This window comes from Lipophrys pholis, assembly GCF_963383615.2.
Source record: "Lipophrys pholis genome assembly, chromosome: 1".
In the NCBI taxonomy this organism is placed as follows: Eukaryota; Metazoa; Chordata; class Actinopteri; order Blenniiformes; family Blenniidae; genus Lipophrys; species Lipophrys pholis.
Window position 1 is genome coordinate 20,611,958 of NC_137635.1, and position 21,568 is coordinate 20,633,525.

General features: G+C 40.2%; 3 protein-coding genes across 5 annotated transcripts; all 3 read left to right on the plus strand.

The window, feature by feature from the left end:
• Window positions 1-3,955: 3,955 nt before the first annotated feature.
• Window positions 3,956-6,858, plus strand: cabp5a (calcium binding protein 5a). Its single transcript, XM_080482569.1, has 7 exons — window positions 3,956-4,217; window positions 4,528-4,577; window positions 5,107-5,137; window positions 5,276-5,419; window positions 5,628-5,737; window positions 5,869-6,016; window positions 6,140-6,858. Exons 1-7 carry the CDS (start codon window positions 4,178-4,180, stop codon window positions 6,166-6,168), a joined length of 552 nt encoding a protein of 183 aa, XP_080338695.1. The 5' UTR covers window positions 3,956-4,177; the 3' UTR covers window positions 6,169-6,858.
• A 2,910-nt stretch (window positions 6,859-9,768) lies between these two features.
• nif3l1 (NIF3 NGG1 interacting factor 3-like 1) lies at window positions 9,769-13,283 on the plus strand. 3 transcript variants are annotated; one of them, XM_080482390.1, is made up of 8 exons: window positions 9,783-9,854; window positions 10,502-10,600; window positions 10,687-11,105; window positions 11,278-11,434; window positions 12,012-12,135; window positions 12,252-12,390; window positions 12,822-12,905; window positions 13,020-13,283. In XM_080482390.1, the coding sequence occupies exons 3-8, from the start codon at window positions 10,751-10,753 to the stop codon at window positions 13,202-13,204; spliced, it is 1,044 nt and encodes a 347-aa protein (XP_080338516.1). In that variant the 5' UTR covers window positions 9,783-9,854; window positions 10,502-10,600; window positions 10,687-10,750; the 3' UTR covers window positions 13,205-13,283. The 3 variants fall into 3 exon arrangements, with proteins under 3 accessions (XP_080338515.1, XP_080338516.1, XP_080338514.1); XM_080482389.1 differs by having other exon boundaries at window positions 9,769-9,854; window positions 10,502-11,105; XM_080482388.1 differs by having other exon boundaries at window positions 9,789-9,915; window positions 10,502-11,105.
• A 3,141-nt stretch (window positions 13,284-16,424) lies between these two features.
• Window positions 16,425-20,673, plus strand: tbx6 (T-box transcription factor 6; the record flags this gene model as incomplete). The annotated part of the gene is made up of 8 exons (XM_080484773.1): window positions 16,425-16,497; window positions 16,963-17,176; window positions 17,965-18,232; window positions 18,320-18,463; window positions 18,610-18,680; window positions 18,776-18,834; window positions 18,940-19,213; window positions 19,422-20,673. The coding sequence occupies exons 1-8, from the start codon at window positions 16,428-16,430 to the stop codon at window positions 20,671-20,673; spliced, it is 2,352 nt and encodes a 783-aa protein (XP_080340899.1). The 5' UTR covers window positions 16,425-16,427.
• Between the last annotated feature and the right edge of the window lie 895 nt (window positions 20,674-21,568).

The window sequence follows — 21,568 nt, forward strand, 5'->3', positions numbered from 1 at the left end:
CATCCATCGTCCATATTCATTTATCTAACTCAGGGTCACAGGGTGGAACCCAAGGCAGGGTACACCCTGGATCAGGGTTAGGGTTAGGGTTAGTTAGTTTCTGGACTATGAGAGGAGCCTGATGTACCTAGAAAAACAACAGAGGCACATTGAAAAGATGCAAAGCACACTTAGAAACGCTCCCAAGGCTCTCACTATGGAACAAGCCTGATAATTACACCACCGTAAGGCCTAATTAAATTCCTGTAATTTGAATTAGGCACAAAGGTACAATGTGTAAGATTCTGGTAATTTCTCTGTGCATTGGCTGGTGGAGAGTAACTGAGTGTTTTTACATGGATTCAAATACTCTGAGTATAACTTGGCATACAGGTTAGGGAATCTTATTGGTTTATGACTCCTGCCATCGGGTCACCACTTTGATCCAAGCTCTTGTGAACACGGTCTATAACCCTCAACAGCTCAGGTTGAGTCCATAAGGGCATCCTGCATAAAACCTGTACCAAATCAAACATGCGGATTGCACAGTGCACTCTGCCATCCTAGAAAAGGAGTAGCTGAAGATTGACTATATTTTGGTTAAAGCGTTCACAGCACAGTGAGCACACGCTGGGGTAGATAGGCACTGGAATAGTCACCAACCTTCAAGCTCCTATTCCCCAGTATACGGCATTTACATTGGAAAAATGAAAGAAAATCAATATCATTATCACATTTGTCAAGAGGGATGAAATTAAGCACAGAAGGTCTAGAATTTGTTTTCTGCTTATTTCTGGTACACTTTTGTTGTTGTTGTTGTTGTTAGGCTTCTCAGAATTGCCGTGCTTAAACTTTTTAATTATAAGTGACAACTTTATATCACCGAAATGTTGAGAGATAATGCTTGAATTTATGCTCATGTTTTGGTTTCAGCATTGAAATTTTTATGCTGGAGTGACACAACAATCTGTCATTTCAATGGCTGTGCATCATCAGATAGGATGGATGTCTGACCTGATTTTTATATGGATGTGTTGAGCTGAGTGTGGACAGTTAGAGTAATCCTTACAGATGATGACGTCACTCACTCATTATAATTCAGTGGCGGGCTTGAGATCGGGAGTTCGTGGGATCGATCCCCACAGTGGACAGGCCACCACTATGGGTCCCTGAGCAAGACCCTTGACTCCCACCATGGCATCCTGTGGCCTCCCTCCATTAGATCAATTTGATAAAGAAACTTCTAAAAGTTGATTGATGAAGTATAATTAATTTAGATTATTCTACTGTTGCTCAACTTCCCAGACGAGCACAGAGCAGTCTAACTGGATTTTAATGAGTTCAAAACTTGTTTTCTGTACTTCACCTAGATTATTATCTAAATAAACAATAGACACAACCATCTGGCTCAACTTAATCTTTAAAGAGAGCCATCGTGTGTGAATCATCAGGATATATTTGTGACTAAAGAGGGTGTGTGTTTCTCAGCTTGCCTTTTTGTCTTTATTTTTATTTTTTATTTGTTTAGTTATTTTATTTTATATTCCTTATATATATATATATATATATAAGGAATTCCACAAAAGAAATAGATGTATTTCAAAACCATTTTTATTTAAAGATAACACAATATAAAAATATAATTTAAAAAATGAATTCAGTGCTGTTAAAAACACATATTAATGTTGAAGAACAAGCCAGATACTGAAAGTTATCTTAGAAAGCATGGGCAGAAGTTCAACATTTTATTGACAATAAAATATATCTAATTAAAAGAGGAGTAAAAGTTTAGAAATACATCGAAATCACATTGATATCCCAGTGCTGGGATGGCTTCCCAATCTTTAAATGAAAATTGAGTTTTCTTACTTGCTTATAAGCCGATTTAATAGCCAATGACCTGTACACCCACATCATGCAATCACACATATGGCTTGTTTGGAACAGCGTTTGCTCCTGTAATCCACTCAGTGTAATCCCTGAGCTGTGCATCTATAGCTGACACAACACATACACAAAACACACCAACAACAACAAAAATAAAATCATGATTCCCTGTCATTTTCTCCATTTATCTTTCACAGTTTCTCATTAATTAAAAAAAAGAGGAGAAAAAAATATCATTCTTTCATGACCTTCAGTTATAGTTCTGGATGTCTGACTCCAGTTGTACCATAATGTGGCGCAATTTACCTTTAATCTTCTTAGTAATTATTTTAAAGTGACTTCATAATTTTTCTTTTTTCTAAAGTCGAGCCAAGTTATCCCTTTAAACCCACCCAGCACTCAATCCCTCTCTTCCCAGTTTCATTCATGCTCTCCTTACCCACATTCCTCCTGCCCTCCACTCCACAGACACACAGACAGATCTTTTATATAGACATATATACAGCCTTGCATAACCTCTTAGCTGCCTCACTTCTGCAAAAAAACGGGGGAAAAAAGAAAAGATGATAAATCGTTATTAGTTCCTGTTGCATTGCCTGGAGGATTATGCTTCTTATGCAAACAGATTTTTGATGAATTTACGTAACAGGAAAGCAAGCAGAGGGGATAAGGTCAGGCCAGAGGACATTCACACCATCCAGACCCGGCGCCTCTGTGTTTCCGCTCTGCCAGGTAATTTATTGTTGATATTTAATTGTAGCTGTGGAAGAAAAAAAACTGACCCTGAGGTTTTAATCCCAGACTACATCATCATGGGGATTGTTATCCCCCCCCCCCCTCCTCCTCGGAAATGTAACCAATACTTACGTAGATAATCACACAGAGGGATAATAGCTGTAATCGGCTCTATATTCAGTTCGACTTTTCTGTCTGAAAGAAATTGGAGTCACAAAAGCTATGAGATCACACAAATAGCCCTCAGTTCTGTTATTGTCATCACATGTTGGTCAACAGGAAGAACTTTCCATTCATTTGGAAACATTTACAGGACGCAACTCTTTGTTCATACAAAATTTGTTTGAGGACAAAGGAGTGATTAATACACACTAAGTGTTAATATAATAACAACAGCTTCTGTTTGTCTTTATTCCTAGAGAAAACTTCCATCCAAGTCACAAATAATTTAGAAATATATTTTCATTCTGCTTATAAAACACTTCCCATCAAATTCAAATATGGTTTATGGTTCAAAAACCAAATAAATTGTACTATGAAAGTATGAATAATAGAAATCTGTTCAAATAGAATTCAATTAAAAAAGGACTTCCATTGAAACTGAGCTGGGACATTTGACGAAACACTTTTTTAAAAGTCTATTGTCAAGTTATTTCATTGTTATTTACAGTAACATAACAAGAGCGGTTTGAGTGTAAAAGTTTTGATTTGATCGAGGAACAATAGACAAGTATGAAAATCCAACAATATTAAGCAAATGCAAAAGATAAAAAAATACATTTGTTGAAGAAAGTTTATTGATTTTTAATTCGGACCGATATTTAAGTCATTGATTGACCAAAATTGTCAATTTGTTTGCATTCCAGTATATTACATGAAGATATTTCTGCTTTTCCACATTTGTATTGGATAATACCATTTAGGAATATTCACTGAAATAAGCTTTGAATGGGAAATCTATTTACTCAGTCACTGAAATCGAACGAGACGCAGCAATTTGAAGATATTCTCTACAACTTATGATGAGTTATCCTGTAAAAACAACTGTCAAATGAATTATTAATTCATCTTTGTGAAGTAATTTTTCAAGTAGCAGTTCTTTTAACCTGTATGTTGAGTGGTGCACTTATTAAGGGGTGAATGTGTTGAACCAATTAACTAAAAGAAGTTTAATTAACTAACAAACAACTTAACCCCCTAACCTGCTAACTGACCCTGACCGGTTGTGTGCCCTCTGTCAGCCTCAGATAGCAGTGTTATGATACGGTGTGATGTCAACACACAGCCGGAAACCAGGACGTCATCACTTCTCTCTACACATGATCCAGCGGCCCATCGATCACACGGCTGACTCCGCCCCACAAGCATACAACCCTGGATGCAGCCACACCCTCCCTCATACAACCTCCAGGCATCCCTGGCGGGCTCGGCAGACAGCAGCACAGCAGGCTGGGGGCAAAGCACTCAAACGGGACAAATACGAAGAGGAAGATTAAAAAAAGGCCAAAAGAGACCCAATTTTTTTTTTTCCCAAACAGCTTGAGCCTGCTGCTTGTCTCGACTCTGGGGGTTGTGTATGATGCGCTTGGTTGACAAGAAGAATTCAACAGAAAAAGGTGAGTGTTCAAAGCTACGTGGGAATTTTTTTTTTTTTTCGTCCTTCAAATTTCAGATTGTAAATATAGTGTGTAGAAAAATGTTGCAAACAGACTGTGTATTTAAAAGATAAATGGTTGGGCTGCAAAAATCTGCAGACATACGTTTAACTGTTGTTGTGTCTTCTCATTAAATCACTTCAACTTTTAAAAATTTGAGAAGTGGGTCATTTAGGCAATTTTGAAACTGTCAGCATTTCAGAGGGAAAAACAAACTATGATTTTACCAAACTTTCTATTGTGTCCCTTTTCTCTGTGTTTCTTCTTGCAGAAATGAGCTTTGGAGCAGCGTGCATCTTCCTGCGTGGAGGGAAAAACATTGTAGGTGCACTAACAGCATAGTTACATACTTAGATGTTTGTGTCGAATGTTTGCAAACATAAACAGTATTTTCTTTGGTTTGAAAGGTTTATTTTGAATAACAAGGTACAAAACTAAAAAAAAAAATAAGGAAAAAGAAAAACAACAACAAAGTTTTCCTCTCAAATTAATAAATAACACACACACACACACACACACACACACACACACACACACACACACACACACACACACACACACACACACACACACACACACACACACACGTACATACATTGAGGCTGACTGCATTAGAATTCCAGAGGTAACTGGATCAAATGAGACAGACTCTGTTTCTTCCATGTTACCAAACAACCTTGTAAAACTGCTTGATCCCTAAATTTAGTAAATCAGTAAATTACTGCATATTTTCATTTCTTTTACCTTGTGTTTTATGTCTTTAACAATCGCAGCATTTAGTAGTGACATTGCGATTGTATTTTTGTTTTTGGTCCTAATCTTTACTTTCTTTTATTCTGTTTTTGTGCAGTCAAGACAACTGGCTGACGATGAGATTGATGGTGAGTTAAATTCTGTCTTGCATTACCATGTCATCCATGATCAAATACAGATTGAACGTTTGACGTACAAATAAGTGACAGGTTGATTGCAAGGTGTTTTTCTTTTGTCTTTTTGGGGGCACTTGGACACTTGTGCAGAGCTGCGTGATGCATTCAATGAGTTTGACAAAGACAAGGACGGCTTGATCAGCTGTAAGGACCTTGGCAACCTGATGAGGACGATGGGTTACATGCCCACAGAGATGGAGCTCATCGAGCTGAGCCAGAATATCAATATGAACCGTGAGTAATCAGTGAAACATTTTCATTTAAATTTTATGTCTGATTTAATCCAAACCAATAGAAAACCTCACGGACCTGCCGTCATCACACACGACTTGATTCAGACTTTCAAAAAGTACACCTGCTAAAAACAGATAGTATTAAATATTGCTATGTTACCACTTAAGTTCACCGTCTCCTAATTTCTACGCTTGTTTTCTTTTTTCAGTTGGTGGCAGAGTCGACTTTGACGACTTTGTGGACCTGATGGCCCCGAAGCTCATTGCGGAAACAGCTGGGATGATCGGTGTGAAAGAGCTGAAAAACGCCTTTAAAGAGGTGAGCGTGAAATGTCACAGGAACAAGTTGTCTGGTCTCTCCTTTGTTTCATTTTACACTCATCATGACCCCCTAAAGATCTGCTACTCTCTTATTGTTATTATTTTGTATTAAAAAAAATTTCACCTTAGTTTGACATGGACGGAGATGGAGAAATTACAACACAGGAGCTGAGGGCGGCCATGACCAAGCTGATGGGAGAGCACATGACCCAAAGAGAAATCGACGCTATAGTCAAAGAAGCTGACGATAACGGCGATGGCACAGTAGATTTTGAAGGTACAAGCTGTCTTTTGACTTGCAGTCACACAATTATTGCCAACAGTAACAGTGCAGTGAATTCTGTGTCAGTAAATGCAGCCTTTGAGAGTCAACTAATCCAACCCTCGCTCTCTCTTGCAGAATTTGTGAGAATGATGTCCCATCAATGACGGTCAAGGCCAAAGCCTATCGAGGGAGTCTGTACACTCCTTCACATTAACACGGATGCTGTAACAGGTTAAACTGTTCATAATATAAAGGAATTATGATTCCAAGTGCGGCAAAGAAACCCAACGAAGATCAGGCAGCCGCCTGAGAAGGAACTTTATAGCTATGCAAACATTGACAATCATGTTGTGACATTCTCTTTTAATATGACATTAAAAAAAAACACTCTGAGTATGATCAACTGTTTTGTTTGGTTTAATTGTATGTATTGTATTGTATGAACAAGTCTTAAAAGATGGGGGGGGGGGGGGGGGGGGGGTTGGAATTGATTGTACATTAGGAAATTAATCACTAAGTAATTTATGATATTTACTCTTATTTCGACAGTTTTGCATCAGGATATAAAGTTACCGAGCATGAATAATCAATCTATTTCAGTGTGGCTCACTGTAATATTGAACCGTCTTTATAATTTCTTTAATGAACTTAATTCCTGATGACCGGAGACGGTCTTTCTTTGACAAAAAAACCCTTTCAAGTGCAATGTAAATATTACAAAGTCTTGGTTTAAAAGCTAAGATATTTTGTGTCCCTCTTGACAGAAATCTATTGGCAGCCATTAATTGTTATGAACCTTACTTCTGAATGACGTTTGCCGTTTACACAATATCAAGCAGAAATAAATGCCGTAGAAAAGGTCTGCTGATTCAGTGCTGACAAAAACAAGGATTATTCATATGTGGAAGAGGCTTCCCATGAAATCTTGCGTAATAGAATACAGCAGCAGTTTGTATAATACGCAGACGCCATGATCTATGGATTTTGTGTACCAAAGAAGGGATTTGGAAGCCAAAAACATCAGTGGTGCTGCTCTGCTGGGGAGGATTGACTTCTCTGGGTTTGGAAGGACATCAGGATGAAGAGATTGTGTGAGCAAAATGATTTGATAACACTGCTGCTCACCAAAATCCCGATATTACAACTCATGCATAACGGATGCATTGGAATTAAGTGCAAAAAAAATGAATAAATATATAGAGGGGAAAGCAAAATAATGCGAATGTTCCATTATTTCCTCTTTTGGAAAGCCAGTCTAAGCCGTTTTGTGAATTTGGAAATTCTTAGTGCAAGTTGTTACTTCACAGAAGAAGCTTAAGAGAATCAAAGAATACTCGGTAAAATATTAAAAGATTTAGGTGGCCCGAAAAAAATAGAACTCTACGCTTAGGAATATTTAAAAAAAAAATCAGTGCAGCATTAAAAATACAAAAATTACCTCACATTGAAGACATTTATTTCACTTGATATTTCTTAATGAATCTCCCAACTGGAATATGATTTTTCTGTGTTTTATATTTAAGTATCTAACTATCTAACTTATCCAAAACCAGGACAGCTGAGATTAACAGGTTGAATTTGTGGTCTGGGACACACTGCACCCTCACACTTTAGCCAGACAGATGCTATTGCATGACAAACTGGGCATGATGCACGGACAGATGGGGCGTGAGGGCTTATAATACCAATTACCAAAAGTGAAGATGTTCCCTCTCCGAACACAGGCGTGATGAATAAACACACATCTGTAAACGCCACTCCACAGATTGGTTATAGGGGTAATAGCTGTGCCAATATGCTGAATGGACAAACAAAAAAGGATCTGTTGCCCATGTTGTAAACAAGCTTTTTGTTCACAAGGATTTGGAGAGAGATTGACACGGGGAAACATGTTAAGTGAGGCTTTACATTGCTTTGCTTTTTCCGGCACACAATCTTGTCAATTTAATGTTCGAGGCGAAGTTTAGCGAGGGGAACGAGCTAATTCAACTTGAGAGAAGTAGGGAAAAGTGTATTTGATGAAGAGGAAACAGATGATGTAATGTCCGCTGCCCAGCCTTCGCCCTGATCCTTCCCTCATCCCTCTAACATCCAGCATCGACCTTTATTGCATTAATCCACTTTAATCTCGCTCTTGGTCACTCTCTGACTCAGTTCCGAGGTAGCCACTCTGCCGAGCAGCTTGGTGAAAGCTGTAATGAAAACTGCGGTTTTAACCCTTCGCAATTATCCACCATCATTGATAACCCTTCCTTCTGTCTTTGTATATGGATTTTATTTGTCTGTCGCTAAACTCTCGCCTGATAATCTTTCTGAGAAGAGCCGGGTGCATCCAGGTCATCTTCCACTATAGACCACCTGCCTTCTGACAGTTAATACAGCTTATCAAAGTCATCTTGTCTTTTCCTGTTCTCATAATCTGAGAATGTGTTTCATAACATTCTATAAAACAGTGGGGAAAGAAGTAGTGACATTTTATTACTTAAGTAAAAATAGATCTGAACCATTGTAAAAAAAACAAATAAAAAAACCACCCTTCAATCTTGGTCCTAGGCCTGCTTTATCCATTCTTTTATCCTTTGGCTTTAACTGCTTTATCCCGACTAAGGACTCTGGGACTGGAGGCTATTGAAAACAACACAGGGAGAAAAGAAAAAATTGGGGAGTAACACACTGGACCGAATGAAAGCAGGGGGTAGACTTCTAAATTGAAAATCTTAACCCTAATGTGTTGTTGGAAGATTCAAAATTCTAAATACACCATTACTTCATGGTTATATAAGCACATTTCTTGCAAGTAATTTCACTATTTCAGTTTTCAAGAAGTTGTGCAATGGTCTCCATGCTCTCTGTGAGAGTGCCTACAGACCACAGACTTATTGAGAATTATTCAGTGTAGGTTTCAAAATTGATTCTTATAACTTTAGCTTAGTAGTATTATGTGTATGCTGCAGATGATTTCGCAGTTTTTAAAAAGTTTTTCTTCACTACCACCGTTGCCCTAAACGTCCACACAGTAATTCAAATATAGCAAAATAAGTGAACAATATAGAAAATGTAGTGCTTCGTTATAAAGGAAGTATTTTTGCTTTGGATAGTTTGGTTAGAACATGTTTAATGTGAGGCTTCCAGCAGATGATGTGGTCAATCATCACATCTAGAAACTTCATTTCTTTAATTTACACCTTCTATCATAACTTTTAAGTTGCTATTCCGCATATAATCCCGAAACAATATGAACTTTGTTTGAACCAAATTGAATGATAGTTTATGTATATCAAACCACTTTTTAAATTAGAATTTAGATAAAGGTAAGATAAGCATTTATACTGTTGATACCTCATAAACTCAATTCAAAATATAAGACCTTTATTTAAATAGATAGATAGATAGATAGATAGATAGATAGATAGATAGATAGATAGATAGATAGATAGATAGATAGATAGATAGATAGATAGATAGATAGATAGATAGATAGATATTATAATTAAACACAAGAGTACTAGTTACGGTAATTGAATATTCACCGTACTCAGTTATCACGCTGATACAAAAATATATGATATAAAATAATTCTTCCGGGTTTGTTTTGTTTTTTTAATATCAAGTAAATTGACAAAGAGTGTTCATTGGAATTGGCTATTTATTTATTTATAAAAATAAAAAAATTTGTTACTGATTATTACATTCCCATTAAACCACATGTTTTGTTGCTTTTGAAGTATTAAAAAAAGTGATATTATTTACCAACGCTACCTGTTGGTACGGAAGCCTTACAGGGACAATCCGCGTGCTCCTCATTGACTGCGGCTCCGCTGTCACTCCGAAACAAACTCAGCAGTAAAAGGTCAGGTTTGCTTCTCCCGTCAAAGGCAGGAGAGAATCTCAGTTTTTACCACTTCGTAATGGTACTTTTTTGTCATTTTTCGCTCAAAAGCAGCAGCGATTTGAACTCAAGTTTAAAGCTGAGCTAGTTGCTGTTAGCCACATGCTAGTCTGCAGAAATAACCCACAGCTGCTGTCAAGCTTCACACTTATTGTTTATTATAGCCTCAACCCGCTCATTTAAGGATCTTTAGTTCACTAAAGCTGTGCTTTGAAGCCAAAGAAACTACATTACAACTCGCTGTGGGCCATCGATAGTTGAAGCAGTTCTAATGTTGACACAGATCAGTTAATGTGTTTCTTCATGTAGGTTTTGAGTTTCTGCCATTGGCATCTGTGTGCTTGTTTGTGAGCTTATTTCAAACAGCACACAGCTGCAGCTCTTCTGTCAGTTTCTTTTATGCCCTTCTGGTCACTGCATTTCACTCTATTTAGAAAAAAGAAAACACTGTTTTGATAGACTCTGGAAGAAAGAATAACCTCTTCTGGTCTTTGTACAATATAAATAACTTGTTTTCTTTATTTATCGGGGGTTTGCTCATGCACTTATTGTTTTATTTTGAAATAGCATGTTTTGTGTAACCAGTGTCTCTTTGTTTTTACCCACAGATATCTCCCCTGATGTTGACTGGATGTGGGAATCGCTTCCGAACATTTGTGTCACTCACTCATCGAAGATTTTGCATTGCTGAGAGTTTTTACACAAAGGTTGCTTCCTGCTCCTGCACCGATTGGTTTTCTGTCTCTTCAAACCCCCATTCATCTCCTCACAGTCACAACTTCTTTACAAACAGACGGATTTCCGCTCCTCTGAATCCTTCTCGCTGCCTCTCTGATTCGGCCGGTTTTTCTGGCCTGATGGATTTGAAAGAGGTGCTGCAGGTGTTGGAGCAGCTCGCTCCTTTGTCACTCGCCGAGTCGTGGGATAATGTTGGCTTGCTGGTCGAGCCGAGCAAACCTCGCTCTGTTAAAACCGTCCTGCTCACCAATGACCTCACGAATGCCGTCATGGAGGAAGCTGAGGCCATGAGCTGTGACCTCATTATTTCATATCACCCGCCTTTGTTTCGGCCGATAAAACGTCTTGTCCAGAAAGACTGGAAGCAGCGATTAGCCGTCCGGGCTGTGGAGGCTGGAATCGCAGTCTTCTCCCCTCACACCTCATGGGACAGTGTAAAAGGAGGAGTGAATGACTGGCTGGTAGGGGGACTTGGTAAGAGGCCTTTCCTAATGGAAAACATGTGACATACACAGTATTTCCATATTAATGAAGGTTTACGGCACGTTGTGATACTTGATCCACGGAGGAGGTGTCCTCAATATCACTGATGTGTACTTTTTTTTAAAAAAAATTTCCCTCTCTGGTGTCTGTTTTTGACTCTCAGGAAGCGGTCGAGTGTCCGTCCTGAGTCAGGCCCTCGGCCGCACCGTCCAGAGTAACAAATTGGAATTTACGGTGAGGAGCACAGAGGAGCTGAGCACCGTCATGGAGGAGCTGAAGGCTTGTGACGGTGGAACAACACTGCAACCTTCAGCCAGCAGGTTGGACCAGAAACATGTTGATGTTTATGTGTGTGAAGGTGACGATTCGCAGCAAACATTGCCATTTTAATGGCCTCATTTTATAAACTGGGGCTGCACATTAATGTGGTTTGTTAGTGCTCTTGCTTTTTAGCAACAAATCTCTGGTTTGAGTTCGAATAGGGAAGGGAGAGTTCATACATGCATAAACCGTAATCTATTTTTCTCCAACATTCCCAAAGCATGCGATCGCATGTATGACTGTCCAAATTTCTCCAAATGTTTCCTTTAGTTTAAGTACAACGAAGTATAAGATTACATTTAATAATTGAACAATTCATTTGAACAATTAAATAGACTTTGATTTCCTGTCACTTTTACACTTTTCAACATCATCCCCATTGGTATTATAGGACTTTCTAGCAGGTTGTTTTTTTGGGGCCAGAGGTAAGGTAAGATTCTTTTCTTTCAGCCTGAAAACTATCACAGACTTGTTTTTATGTTGGAACCGTGCCAGTGGAAAAGAAATGTTTCGAGAAAAAGTTAATCTGCCAGATCTGCTCATTGATAAATAATGGCTGGTTTCTCGTCATAACAGACCAGAAGGCGGTGGCGTCCTTGTCAGTGTGACCTGCAGCGACTCGGCTCTGACCCCGACTGTCCAGACGCTGTTAAAGCACAGCGCAGCCAGCCAGTCGATGAGCATCATGAAGTTAGAAAAGGTAGAAACCTGAAGACCATTTCAACGCTCAGCTCGCGGAAACCAATGAGATTGTTTTGAAAATAAAAATTAGTGTGGTCTTTTGATATTTGGTTTAATGCCTGTCGCTCCTTACAGCCGCCTCTCCCAGGTCACGGCCAAGGGAGACTCAGTGTTTTGGACGAGCCCGTAACTGTGGCAGCAGCCATCCTGAAAATGAAGTCCCACTTGGGTCTGAGTCACCTCCGTTTAGCTCTGGGATGGGGGAAAACACTGGGTGAGAACACAAACAGGATTTTGGTTTTTTTACATTTCATTTCTTGAAAAAAAAACAACAACTCATATTCAAAGTAACTAGGTAGAGGTTAAAAAAGTGTATATTTTATTCCATCACACATTTTTAGTACTGACTGTGTAAATCTGAATAATTAAAATTATAATATTTGTGCAAGACATTTAGTTTAACAGTTCAGAGACTGATTATAAAAAATTACCAAATATTTCAAATATAATATTTGTAACATAAAATATATATGTATGTATATATTTTTGTTTGTTTGTTTTACTGTCGATCCCAACAGCCAATAATAAAAATATCTTATGACATTATGAACAATAGGAAGTCCACCATTTAGGAAGAGATGTGATTCAGCCTCTGTGATCATTTTGAAAGCCGCTGCATGAAGTCACTTTTGTGGTATTTGACAGAGTCCTCCGTGTGCACTGTGGCTGTATGTGCCGGCTCCGGGGCCTCTGTGCTCAGCGGAGTCGAGGCAGACCTCTACATCACAGGTCAACAACAACAACACATGTCCAACTTTCCTACAAAGCAACTGTTTATTCTTGATGATGTTAATTAATCACAGAAGTCATTTGTTATAACAGTGTTTCCTATCTGTTTTTCAGGCGAGATGTCCCACCATGAGGTGCTGGATGCAGTGGCGAAAGGAACCAGCGTCATCCTCAGCGACCACAGTAACAGTGAGCGAGGTTTCCTCTCCATTTTCAGGGAGCGGCTGGCAGTGCGTCTTCCTGCCGATGTGACAGTGGCGGTATCAAAAGCTGACAGAGATCCTCTGGTGGTCGTCTGATCCTTTGACTTGCGGTAGCACTAAAGCTTGTTTTTTTTTTTTTTTACTGATGTAAATGAATTAAACTTGAGTGACTGACATTTCTGTGTGCTGTGTTTATTGCTTAAAACAATGTTTTTTGCAAGAACTTACAAACTCCTCATGGGAAGGCCACCAAGCCTTGATTTGAACTGGGAATATTTTAATGCTGAGGTGAGTGTGTTTACTACATTAGCGCCATGTGGCCTCAAACTTAAACAGTATTTCCCAAAATAAAATAAATCTGTGCTTCCTGCTGATGAAAAGTGCTTTCTTGGTACAGTTTAATATGTATTTCATGCAGGGTCTTAATAAAAATTGGTTCTACAAATCAAAATGGACTGTAGGCTTGCTGGATAAGACAAAATATCATCAGCTCACCAATACACTAAGAGCGAAAGATAAAGCATGTAATCTGTAATCTAAATGCATGTGGCTTGTACATGCAGTGGATCTATTTATGGACAACACATAATGGGGTTCAATCAGAATAACCAGTGACCTAAGATTTTCCTTTTGGTTGAAGTCCATTTTGGTTGAATTTCAGCATTCATAAAAATGAACCTAAAAGGTATTTGGGGGGGGGGTGGGATTGTATAGAGTTAATCCCCATCGGATTAAATGGGTTGTTGTTCTATCATGAAGATACTGAGGAAAATCTCTTGTGACGTAATAGTAGTGATGTAAACACAAATCGGACAACTATGATCATTTGAATAATGAGATATAATAGGAAACACTTTGATTCAGCTCAACAACAAAAGAGTGACCCAAGTATTTTGTCATTAAATGACCTTTAGACCTTTGGTGAGTAAACATTGGCGGACATCAAACATTTTAGCACGTCTCTGTCAAAGAGCAGATCTATGGTAAGACTCGATAAACTAAATAACAAATACAACCTGCCTTCCCTCTGGTGAGGGTAAAAAACAAACATAAACAAGAATTACTCTCCCCATTATTGCCTCTCAGAGTCTGGGGACCGCAGCACCTGTAACACACCTGTCACGTTCGTAAAATCATTAGAGGATGTGTCTCCCTTGCTAACACACACATACCCCGCTGCACCCGTCAAGGTAATGACCTTTATCCCGGCGTGGGGTTCACACCTCCACTTCCCCTCAGACCTCAGGGTCTTTCATCCCAACACGTATACACACACACACACACACACACAAATGGAGAATGAAAACAGCAACTACAACAACACGTAAACCTCCCTCAAGTAAACTGACCCCAGCTGTCACTTTTAGATCGTCTGAAAGGAGAGAAGTTAGATTTGAAACCTGTTTTTTTTCATTTTAGGTTTTTTTGCTGCGCTTTTGTTTGAGAATCTATATGTCATCATCCACATGTTGGTCTGTTGGTGGAAAATTCCTCCAGAAGACGTGAGTCCAGTTACAGACGAATCATTTCTGTGGCCTTTTCCATGTCAAAACATCTGTGTGACAATAGTAGAACTATGAATATAAAAAACCTTCATTTAAAAAATAAAAGATAAATAAATATTTCTTTTTTTTTTTTTTTTGCTTGTACTGAGGTTTTAAAACGTATGAATACAAGTCACAATTCTCCAGATATCCCAGATTCAGTGACTACAGAAAAGTCTCCACTTCTCACTAAAATTCAACTTGTGTGACTTTGTTTATATTATGAATAATATTTTGTCTAGAAAGTAGATAATTGTGGTGGTAAGTGTTGAAGAAATTCCGGAAAAGAGCTAGAGGGTATCCAATGGATGCCAAGGATGATTCCAGAGAGTGTATTACCGATGAAGTTAAGGTACATATTTTTGAGATTTCAGAGTTGTATAGACAGTATGTGGATGCTTCGTCTCTGTTGGAACATGATGGCGTCTCTTCAGGGAGAGCTGACGGCCTTCAGACTGTGGCATTCTATCACAACTTCTAAATTCTTGTTTAGATAAATTATTCTATAGCTTGTATTTGTAAACAAATGTTATTACTTTGTCAGATGACTGGATTCACTTCTCCGTAAATTTCATCAAGACACAAGCCAGAACTTTAATTCCAACATCCATCTTCCATGACCAAATTGTAGCCATTGGCCAAACTGGTCCTACTCCAGTTACATTCATGGCCCGGCTCCCTGCTGAGACGGCCTAACGGGCGGCCTGCTGGGAGGAAGACACCAGTCATCAAGTCATCAAACAGCCACAGGGAACCTGCCAGTAAACAACAAGATTCCTTTGCATGGATAAACAGCCACAGCTTTTCTATGAATCACAGAGAATTAGACAGTTCAGACTACGTCTTTTACGTCATTTTCTATAATTTAAAGAATTATGCAAAAGCATTAAAAGAAAATTCTGAATACAACACATTTAATTGTTGAAGAAGTAGCCAGTCATGTAGCAAACTTCAAATAAATGTATGCACTTGTTTAAAACTTTTACTCCTGCCCTGTCAATATTTGACATAACAGCCCGACTCCAGACAAAAAGAGCGTTGTGATCTGACGCTTGTCGTTGCGAAAGCCTTCAGGACTTCTGTGATGTTTGGCAACATTAACTTCTCAGTAATGTCAAAAGACACTGCCAGTTATTTAAAGGTAAATTGATCTTAAAAAATTCTAACACTGATTCATTGGACCCTTTTGGATAATTTTGTAGCTACAAAAATCTAAATAAACACAGATGTCCCAGTCATACAAGAGTTCACCACTCACTGTTTATGTTAAGATGAAAATGTAAAATAATTGTAGTTAAAATTTGAAACAAAACGTGACAAAAAGCTCAATATATCAAAGCTTAAAAGTTAATGCTTTTTCAAGTTGAATTGTTGAGGGGGAAAAAAAAATACAATCGCAACACACCCGAAGGCAAGCCATCCACATTTCAATTAATGTTGGTTGTGTTTATGAGCAGGGACAGAAGGGATTTTGAGGGGATAGGGTGGAGAAATGGTGGTGCGAGTGAAGAGCTACGTGAAAATGGGGCCATTTGGTCGTAGGTGTGAAGTCCGACACACCTATTTAACAGAGCAAACCCAATAAGGTGGGCTCTTTTTTTTGCAAAGGACAGCACAAGAACAGGAGCCTATACAAGGACAGTGAAAGGAAGAGACTGCTTTGGAGACACTTTGGAAAAGTCGATCGAAGCGAGACAGAAGAAGCCCGGAGAGTGAAATGGTCCCCTGTTGACGGGTGAAGAGGACGGGCAAAGAAACAAACACAGACGAGGAGAATGCTGAGTGTTGAGATGTATCCCAGTTTGACTCTGGCGCCACAAAGGATCGGAGAATGCTTCTACAGAGGTGAGGTGGGCATGCACGAGGGAGAAAGAAAGTGAAAAGCTTCCATTTTTACTCAAATATGTATTGGCTTATTGTCATAAATCACAAATAAGTTATTGTCCATCCATCCATTATCTGAAGAGCTGTATCCACCTCAGGGTAGTTGGATGCTGATCCCAGCAGATTGTGGGTGAGGGGGGCAGGATACATCCTGAACAGGTCAAACATCAGAGCGGAAATCAACCACACACACACACTCACATACACACCTATGGGTTCGTTGAAAGTATTCTCTGTGTCTGTATATAACAATAACCTGAATATACAGAGAGATACTCTATGATTTTTTTTTTTTACTCTTGAAGTTTGGGTATTCCTGTTTTCCTAAATATCTTCATGAGAAACTACCTTTTAGTCTTTATTTGGCTCTGGTGGTTCTTTAGTTTCTAACTCAAAACTGCTGCTTGGATTTGTGGATTCAAACAGACCGGGAGGCCGCTGCCCACATATCACTGTTCCCTCCAACCTGTGATGTGGCGGCTAAAACTCTGCCTCTGAGGATGCTGGGACCTCCTCCTGCCCCCAGCGATACTGCCTCCAAACCTCAGTGTGATGAGGTGACGATGGAGCTGGAGAATGCCTCTTTATGGAAGCAGTTCAGCTCAGTGGGCACAGAGATGATCATTACAAAGAAGGGCAGGTGAGTTCCAGTAGTAGTACTAGTAGTACTAGTACAAGTAGTAGTAGTAGCTGCAGCAGCATCAGTACATACATTTCACCCAGCCATGCATGATGAGCAGGGCTGTCAACTCTCACACATTGAGCCTGAGACTCATGCATTGCCTCAGATACAGATGCCTCACATGACTCTTCTCACACTAACCTGCAGTTTTTAGCTTGATGCTTCATTTCCTGTCTGTCACATCAAAATATGGTGATAGTGATTGCAGAGTGAAATAGCTGAACATCTGATATTCATGGGTCGTCTGTGTTTGATATCTTAAATGGTCCAGCTTATCAACACTCACAGATTTACACGATGACCTTTTCATTTTTTATCAATCTTCATTTGTTTATATCATTTTAGCCAAAACAAAATCCTAAAAATGTGTTCCACTCTATCCATTACATTAATTGACATTAATTTGAAGTATTACTAAAAAAAAAAAGGTAAAATATGTCTTCCTGGGATGATTTCCACAGACAGCTTAAACTTTTATTTGGCAAGTGACTACATTCAGTAACTTGATTGTTGTTGGGTTTTTTTTTGTAGAATGCATGAATACGAAGTTGTGCTAAACACGCTTTACTTTTGCAGTGTTTTGCCTTTTTCTCCACTCTTTCTCTGCCCTCAACATTAAAAATGATTTAAAGCATACGCATACAAATACATGAAACCAAGATGCTGTCAGTAAATGCAAACTACCAAACAGAGAAACCCAACATTTATTGTTCTACAACTTTCTCTAATTTCCACGCCTTTACCAGACGGATGTTTCCCGGGTTGAAGTTGAAGCTGTCAGGCATGAATCAGTCGCTCCGCTACATCCTCCTCCTGGACGTCGTTCCGGTGGATAACTCCCGCTATCGTTTCCAAGGCGGCGGCTGGCAGGCGGTTGGCAGCGCCGAAGCGAGGCTGCCAGACCGAGTGTTCATACACCCAGACTCACCTGCCACAGGTGCACACTGGCAGAGCCGCACCATCTCCTTCCACTGCGCCAAGCTCACCAACAACACACTGGACGCACAGGGACATGTGAGCACTGCAGACTGGCGAACACACATGTCCATCAGCCGTCTCAGCACGGTGAGTTTTGAGTTAATGCTCTTCTTTTGTTCTCAGATCATCCTGCACTCGCTGCATCGCTACCAGCCCAGAATCCATGTCATCGAAGCCAGAGACGTGCTGAGGTGGGGCGGCGGACAGCACTCCTTTGTCTTTCCTGAAACCCAGTTCATCACTGTCACTGCCTACCAGAACAACAAGGTATTGTGATGTTATAATCCTTTCACCAGCTGAAGAACATGTTCATGTTTAAGTGCACCTATATCTTCTAGATTGGGAAAATAACAGCCAATAACAGATTTAGCAAAACAAACTGAAATAGATTATTATTTTTTGTTTGTTTTTAGATGACTGAGCTTAAGATCAACTCCAACCCGTTTGCGAAAGGTTTTCGAGAGAATGGCATGAACAGCAAAAGGTATTTCACAACTTAACTACATGAGAAACACAAAATTACGACCTGAAGTTCATTAACTAAGCCTGCGCAGAACCTAAACTCCTTTTCCTCTGCAGACAAAGAGATGCGAGATTGAAGCGGAAAATGGATGTCATGACTGAAACCTTGGATATTGGTACATGCATAACCATATACGTGAATTATTCATTTGCTCACGAGTGGCCTGTTTTAAATCGCCTTACCCTAAAATATCCTCTTTTTTCCCTTCTTTTGAAATCAGTGAACTGTGATCCGTGCAATCCTCCCGAGCTGCCATCACAACCCACAGCCACTGAGCTGCAGGCTCTCACTCTGGCCCCGCTGCCCCCGCTGCCCGACCCCTCCTGCGGCTTCAGACCAGAGGAGGCCACCTTTCAGGACACAATGGTTTCAGAGCAGCAGCTAGACCTCGGCCAGACATATATGGCATCACAGATGTCTGATATTGACATTGCAATGGCCCGAGGGCTGCAGGACACCGTGGGAAGCGAGGTGGCAAACAGCGTGAACAAAAGGTAGGTGTGCAGAACCAGAGGATTTTAAAATGTTCCAGTGTCGCTAAAAGAGTCTCCTCACTCTGTTTTGATTGATAATACACAGGGTTATATGGACAATTTTCAAATATCTTTACTCGTTTATGCATCTCCTTGGATAGTTTTTTTTCCTGTTATCGCACAAAATTGTAGTTACTGTATTGAAACTCTTTTAATGTCTCATCTACAGATCAGGCACAGTGGATGAATCAACTTTCACCAGCAGCTTCCCTGATGTCCGGGGAATCAGCACCTCTTTCCCTCCAGCAAGTCTTCCTCATTCTTCCTCCTCTTTCTCCTCCCTTCCCCCCGTCCCTGGAACATCCGATACGTCGGATCCTCAGCCCTCCATTCCTCCGATTGATTATCCCGCCCTGCTCTCGTCCTCCCCCGCAATCTCGGCCACCTCCACCAGCACGCCGGCGTTGCAGCAGACCTCCTTCACCTTCCCCACCCCACCTCATTCCAACTCCTCATCGCCACAGTCGCTTCTTGTACCGTCCTCCTCCAACACCTATCATTCCATCGGCGAGACAATCAGCCCCCAAACTCTGACTGGTGACTCTTTTCATCGCCAGCCTTCCACGTGCCAGTCGGACCTGCAGAACCAAATGTCTGTGCCCGTTCTGCACACCCGACCCAACCAGCAGCTTCAGGGTGAACTCGCCAGCGCTGACGACGATTCGCCTAATGACCAAAGCTCAGCAGCATTCGTCTATCCAGATTTCCTGCCTCCAAATCCTGATTCTGCCCCTCTTACTACTCAGCCTATCCTCAATCAAAACCAACCTCCATCTTCAGGTCTTCCGTGTTACTTACCTTCTCATGGATCCTCCACGTCTTTTACTTTCCCTCCGCAAGTGCAAAATCTCTCATTTTCAAATGTGTCACACAACCCTGTCCACCCTGCGCTGCACCTCTCAAATTTAAGCCACCAAGCACAAGCGACCTCGTTCGCCGCCACATTTGCTCCTTCGCCTTTTCATCCGTCATCCTCCCTTTCTCACCCTCCTTTCCAACCCTCGTCTTGCTTGGCTGTTTCCTCCTCTTTGCAGCAGTCCGCCACTGCTGCCGGGTCGTTCCCACCGGCAAACCATCTTCAGAACTTGCCCAATCCCCCTACGTCCTGCCCCTCCACCTACCCTCAAGTTGAATTAGGCGCCATTTCCAACCCAGTCTCCATTCCTCAGTTCAACCCAGCGCCGCCCTATCGCCCAGAGATGGTACTGCACCACCCGTCTATTCTGCCTCAACGGGATCCAACGCTTCCATCCTCCACCCCTCCTCCAGCCCTTTACCCCACCTTTCCCTCCTACCCTCTGCGGCTCTGCCAGGACCCCCACTCCTCCCTCTCCATGCCATTCAGGCACCTGTACAGACAACACCAGCATGGCCACTCTCAGGGGCCGTACCTGGACGTGGGCGCAAGAGCTGTTTTTTAAAATGCAGCAACCATGACAAAAATTCAAAAAAGTTTTAAATTGCGTTTAGATGAATTAGCAATTTGTAGAAATAGTTAAAATAGCATAGTGCAATCTGTGTGTTTTTAAAGCAAGTTAGCTAATGAGGAAATAATTCTACCATGTATATAATAGATTACTGTACTAGAACCTGTGTGAAAAATAAAGCCTGCTGTGTGAGGTGGTTTGCAATTTAGTTTATATGTCAACATTAACCTCCTGATTCACATGAATGCTTTTAATCAATATTATTATTTTGGAAAATGTCCATGAAAAATGTAAATATTTTGAATTGATAAAATTTTTTCAGTGATTTTAAAGTGTGGATCATGTTGTGGGATAGACTATAACAGTATAATTTACAATAATAGCTCCACAATGTGCAGTGTTTCGCTCTCTCGCCTCACAACAAAAGGTTCTTGGTTCAAGTCCAGTGGTGGCCTGTATTTGTGGAGTTTGCATGTTGTTGACTTGTGACCTCTCCAGTCTACTCTACATTAGCTGGTAAATGGATTTCAGCTCCAGCTCCTGTCTAACCATACATTTGGAAAAGATTAATATAAGGTGACTAGATCAATGCCACATAGATAAAAGCCAAGCATTTTAAGAGGGTCTTACAGACCAGACATACCTAGAGGAAAGAGTATGATGCATGTATTTACTCTCACCAGCTGATCAAGCTGATCATGGTAAATAACCACAAACAGTGAATGTTACAGTTGTACACGTGTTTGATTTGAGCTAACATTGTGTCATTTTGTAAAACCAAGCCTTCAGGGAACAGCTCAAGTAAAACTCACTTTGTGCTGTTTTATATTTTTGTTTTGTTTTGATTTAATAGTAGTTTTTGAGTAAACGTCTTAAATTTATGTTTAGA